This window comes from Chinchilla lanigera, unplaced genomic scaffold, assembly GCF_000276665.1.
Source record: "Chinchilla lanigera isolate Chin_1 unplaced genomic scaffold, ChiLan1.0 scaffold00013, whole genome shotgun sequence".
NCBI lineage: Eukaryota > Metazoa > Chordata > Mammalia > Rodentia > Chinchillidae > Chinchilla > Chinchilla lanigera.
Window position 1 is genome coordinate 20,517,885 of NW_004955414.1, and position 6,111 is coordinate 20,523,995.

The 6,111-nt window shown below is 41.3% G+C and overlaps 1 protein-coding gene across 1 annotated transcript; it reads right to left on the reverse strand.

Annotated features, from left to right (window-relative positions):
- Nucleotides 1–157: 157 nt before the first annotated feature.
- Nucleotides 158–1,099, reverse strand: LOC102020652 (olfactory receptor 51G2). The gene has a single exon (XM_005380060.2). The coding sequence runs from the start codon at nucleotides 1,097–1,099 to the stop codon at nucleotides 158–160; it is 942 nt and encodes a 313-aa protein (XP_005380117.1).
- Nucleotides 1,100–6,111: the final 5,012 nt, after the last annotated feature.

Here is a 6,111-nt window from a genome sequence, read left to right on the forward strand (position 1 = left end):
GAGAGAGAGAGAGAGAGAGAGAGAGAGAGAGAGACAGAGAGAGAGAGACAGAGAGACAGAGAGAGAAGCCAAAAGAGAGAGTGAAAAATATATCAACTTTTGTCATTCTGTCTCAAATGACATACAGGATCATTTCGAGGGTAGACACTTGACCCCTTTAGTAACACAAGGCACGAGTTACCCGATCTCGGATCTGTTTAGTCTTCACACTGTAGACAATAGGGTTCATCACAGGAGGAACTAGAAGGTACACGAAGCCCATGACCACCTGGACCAAATGAGGTGCCTTCTTTCCAAAGCGATGAATGACTGACAAGCCAATCATGGGAGTGTAGAAGAGAAGTACAGCACAGATGTGGGAAACACAAGTGTTAAGAGCTTTGACTCTCTCAGCCCTGGAGGCAATGGATAGCACAGTGCGCAGGATCAGGGCATAGGAGAGGAGGATGAGCAGGGAGTCTACACCCACTGTGGAAACAATGACAAACATGCCATAGATGCTGTTGGCCTTGATGTCTGCACAGGCCAGTTTCATCACTTCTTGGTGGAGACAGTAGGAATGTGACAGCACCAGGGAGCCACAGTAGGAAAATCTTTTTAGCATAAAAGGCAGTGGGAAAATGAGGGTCACACTTCGGCCCAGAGAAGCTAGACCGATTCTGCCAATGACTGTATTGGTGAGAATGGAAGCATAGTGCAAGGGGCGACAAATGGCCACAAAGCGGTCAAAGGCCATAGACAGCAGCACGGAGGACTCCAGGAAAGACAAACAATGAATGAAAAAGAGCTGGGCAAAACAGGCATCATGGCTGATATCTCGTGCCCCAACCCAAAAAATGCTCAGCACTGTAGGGAGGGTACAAAGGGACAGACCCAGGTCAGTCAGAGCTAGCATGGACAGGAAGAGGTACATAGGTTCATGGAGTGAGGGCTCTGTTTTAATGATGAAAAGAATTGTGACATTTCCCAGGATGGAAATCAGGTACATGAAGCACAGTGGGATGGAGATCCAGATGTGCATGTGCTCAAGCCCAGGTACGCCACTCAGTAGGAAGGTAGAGGACATGCTGCTGCTGTTATCCAGGGATCCAGGTGTCATTGTATGCAACAATAAGGGGTGAGTTGGATTCCCTCCAAAATCTTGAGATGAGTTGTGGCAACGCTACTGACTGCACCTAGCAAATGAAGGAAAAAAAGTTAAATTCAAATAGATCTGTACCGTACTCCACCTCCAAGAGGCTGTTTGGCCCATGTCCTGGCTTCCTCCCAACGTCTTTCTGAGGTACATTCTCAGAATTTCAATGAAAAATAAAGACATGGAATTTTAAATTGGTTTTCTAAGATTGTACAACTTGTAAGAGCTAAATTTTTGAGCTGAGTATTCTAAAGAAGGGAATTTTTTTTTCTCTTCTTTTGCCCCTGAATCAGGCAGGCCCCTTATTCTCTGTGCTCTTGATATTTTTAAAGTCCATGTCTCAGTATTTTACCCAAGTTAGCCTTGAGATCTTGGGCTCAGGGTATTTATTCTCTTGCCTCAGTCTCTTGAATAGATGGGACTGCAAAGCTCTGCCTCCATGCCCTGGTTTGGACTTTGATTAGGTTCATTGGGAAGAGGATTATGGGAGGAAGGGGAACTCAGGCTCTCTGTCTTGGCACTGTGGGTCAGCAGTGCATTCCACCAGTGAAGACCACCACTATCGTTGGGGGTTTTTCATCCACAACATTTTATCTTTTTGAGGGCCAGTAATTGCTCCATTTGCTCCTTCAAGGTAAGGAAAGACAACTTCTTCACTACTCAGACTGGCCATAATAACTTGACCTACCCCCTATGAAAAGACTTTCATTGTGCACTCCTCCCATTCCCTTTTCTACCTGGCCTCTTTAATCTTGCAATTTCTCTGCCATCTTATATTTCTTTCTCTTACCTTACTTTCTTTTTAAAAAATCTTTGACCTATTTTTTTTTACTTTTATTTTCTGTTTTGTTAGCTTCATAAGCTATACACAACCTTTTGTCCTAGATAATAGTCAGGGCTTCACTTGGCTCTTTCTGTGCTGTGCTGACATAGAAGCCTGGTCTTCTCCAGGTAGCTCATAAATGCTGCTCTTCTCACTCTACCTCCAGAGAGAACTAGAGATTGTGTGATGGCTATCTGTGACGCCATTTCCTAACTGTTGAAGTAAAAATTAAAGCTCTGATTCTCCACTCAGGCAATAACTGACATTCCCAGAAGCCTAGGAATCCAACCATTATGGATCTAGGTGGCAGGAGAGACTGAGGCACCATTAGCATAACACCATCTTCAATCTTAAGGCTGAATCCATGAGAATCCATAAAACAAAAAGCAATGATGGTAACTGGGCCCCTTCTGTAATGGAAGAAATAAAGGCTCTGAATTTTGTCAGTGGACAAAGAGCAACATACCTATCAGGGCCTTCTGGTTTCCAGAGCAATGATCTCCCTCCTCCTTGGTGACAAACTCAGCGGACTGTGAAGCCACAGAGAGCAGGGGCTTTGAGCTGTTTTCCTCTATGAAACCAGTACTTAGAATTTGCTCACAATTTTTCCTTACATGAATGATTTAAGTTTTACTTAGTTGACTGTTATGAACTTGACACATACTTTATTTCTTCACAAAACCCTGTGGATGATGTTCTATTATAGTGACATGTTATAAACAAGGAAGTTGAGGATAAAGTTATTAACATTTCTAAGATCAGTGAGACAAATATACAAAATGAGACTTGCAATAAGAACAAATTTTCTCAGAGGTAGACTCCACATAGCCGTTACACTGATAATTCGGGGTCAAATCACAATAGTTAACATAAAATCACAGACTTAATAAGCCTACAAATAAAAATTCTGATCCTGGCTAATGTTGTAAATAAACTGGGGCTGAGGATGTGGATCAGTGGTACAGCACTTGCCTTGCATGAGGGTGATCCTGGATTCAACCCATAGCACCACAAATAACAAATCACCCTTATCAAAACAGCAACAAAAACAACAATATCTATCTATCTATCTATCTATCTATCTATCTATCTATCTCCAAATATTCTTCTCTCTCACTGCAAAAGCCAGCAACATTAATAGCAGTGTTACCAACTCACTGTCCAGTTGAAGTTCAGTTGCCCTTTTGTGCTGTGTTCCTCAGCTTCTGCTATGGCCATGACCAATGGTTTCCACCTTCTTCATCATAATGAATTCAGAAGAGCTGGATAAGATTACCTATTCAGGAGAGACACTAATAATAGAGCTCACCAAGCCAAAGGAGAAAATGTTTTTAAAATAAAGTAGGGTGGTAAAGAATAGAAACCTTGCAATTTACTGTTATTACCTCAATTTACAAATATGAAAAGAGAAGTTTAGAGACTTTGCTAAGGTGCCTAGAGTCATACAACAAGTCATTGGCTGAGACAGAATTCAAACTTAAATTTCTAGAGCTTCAAAGGACATAAGGAAAATAGGTAAAAAAGTTTAACAAGTCTAGGCCCCTGTTTAAGACAGCCAGAATTGGAGGGGGATAAAATGACAAAGGATAGAGAGACATAGCAATAGTCTTTTGTTCCCACCTTTTGTTTGTGACATGATGAAGAGAGACTCTCTTTCCAGTTGGAAGTTGACCTTCTTGTTGTAATAGAGAAAGGCAGGAGAGGAATCAGGGAGGAAATGATAATTAAGGATTGGAGCAGGACATTTGGACTTAAAAGAAAAGCCAAAATAATGAAGCTAGGCAGGATCTGCTGGAGAATGATCACCTCTAGCTTGTTGGCAGGACAGATGCTAGTAAGGTAACTTTCCTAAATGCTTATTAGAGCTCTTCAGAGAATCTATTAAAAAGTTTGGAGAGTATTTATTCCTGACCACTATTAACACAATTATCTAGGGCAGAAGGGGAGATGGTATGGTAGATTTAGTGGATGGTTTTCCTGCCCACTTGAGATTTTTTTTTTCTTTAGAAAGGACCCGTGCAAATTTAATGCCTTCTGATTCTATTATTCATATTCTGTGGTCATGCAGGGAAATATTTTATGTTATAGAAAAGTTTTTCTTGCAGAGGGTCAGATTGCTTCCTATCTTACTATCTCTTCACTTCAGAGTAACTGCTGATTCTACTAAACTCATGCTTAAGGGTAAGGGTAGAGGTCGAACCCTCAATAACTGAGTTCATCTCCTTTCTACACCTTGTTTTTTCCTGTCCAGCTGCCTTGTCTCTGTGCATCTCATCAACCACAGAGGAGGCCACTCTTTGGGCACGTAATCAAGGAGGCGAATGGATGTGAGAAAGCTGTTTGTTTTCTGAACTACTGCTGAGACCTGAAGTTCCATGAAGTCGGCAAGATCTGACTCCAGCACTGCTCACCTTCATAAGGCTTCCTGTGTAACCTGCTCGTGATTAAGAAAGCCCTTCTCTCTTCTTACCCTCCAGAGCTCAGGCTGAGTCTTCTGGCATCTCTTTTTGGCCCCACATAACTGAGCACCAAACACCCACCTACCGAACTGACTCATACCAAGACTAAGCACAGAAGGAAGAAGGAATCCTGAAACCAGAGGCCATGGGAGGTATAAAGGGTGGACGTTTAAATCCCTGACTTTTATACAGTTGCCTGAGGCACCCTTGAGATCCATTCTCAGATCTGTAATCAGTTCCTTACTGGGACTGGACCCCTGGGCCTCATCACTTCAGACTCTAGGGATAAGAGACAAAAAGAAGAGGAGAACAGTCTTGTAGGACCCCTGGACTAGGATCTGAGTACTACGTACTATAACTACTGCTGAAAGACCTAGGGACAGTTCTGAGGAAATTCCACACCTTTGGTATAGTAGAGAATTGTTGTGGTTTATGTGTGATACAGCTCCGTGATAATTTATGTACATTAACTGTGATGGTGTGAGTGTGAGGCAGTGTTAACCAAATGTGGTATTTATAAAGTGCCTTTTAGTAAGGTACTGTTATGGGTTAGATCTAAAATGGTTTCCCAAATCTCATGTATTTGGAAGATGATTGGTATATAGGGAAATAACTGACTTGCTATTGAGACTCAGGAGCTAGGCAGAAGAAATGTATCACTGTGGGCATAGCCTGGAAAGTTTCACTTCTCTCTCTTTCCCCTCCTCCTTCTCCTCCTTCTGCTTCTCTCCCCTACCCTGTCCATAGTGCCATGGTTAGCTGTCCTCTGCCATGCCCTGTGCCATGCTGTTTTTCCATGAGGCCAGCTGACTATGGACTGAAACATGAGGCACCCTTGAGATCTTTAAGTTGTGAATGTTAGTTATTTTGCCCCAACAAGGAAAGTAATTCATACAGATAGGTACAGAGAACAGTTTTCACATGGTGTCAGATTCAGTGAATAAGGTGAATGAGGGCAAACCATAGTGTTTTCCCGAGGCACTTTTCTATTGGATGACACTCAGCAGCAGCATTTGCCATATTTTTTATTGTATTTTGAAAGAGGACTTTCCAAACAGCCTAGAAAGTGGCAAGAACATGGGATTAATGGTTTCAAAGTGAAAGGGAGTACTGTATGTTGAGGATTAATGGCACTGTAACTTTTATTGGAATCATTTAAAAAATATTCATGGTATATTTTTATTATATCTCATGCATATTAAGGAATGTTGTAGCATCTCTAAAGCAATCACAAGTTCATTCCAATCGTTGACCTGGCTGATCCCTTTGGAACTCGGCAGACTTCTTCCTTGGGGCCACATTCCAGTAGTCCTCTTCAGCAATCTGTTCACACAGCTGAGACTGACAAATCAGAGTCCGCAGAAGATTTGTACCCAAATCTTTTATGATGCCTGTTAAAATACAGATTTCTGGGCTTCATCCTTTCCAGACCAAATTAGAAACTTTGACATTTATGACAACCACAGGATTTAGGAATTTTTTTTTTATTTTAAAGAAAATAAAAATCAGAATAAAACATTAAAAATGAATTTCAAAACAGGGTGATAGGAAATCTACAATGGTTGTTATATTGCATATTGTTATCTTCAAAGTAATTCAGATTATCAGATATAAACATGTAAAATTGGTCAAAAAATTAGGAATTCATTGTTCCTTTAAATAAGCCAATAGAAATTAGTAGTACAATCATCTAT

Coding starts and splice junctions, on each gene's coding strand:
- LOC102020652 (XM_005380060.2), bottom strand. CDS start 1,099: ATGACACCTGGATCCCTGGATAACAGCAGCAGCATGTCCTCTACCTTC.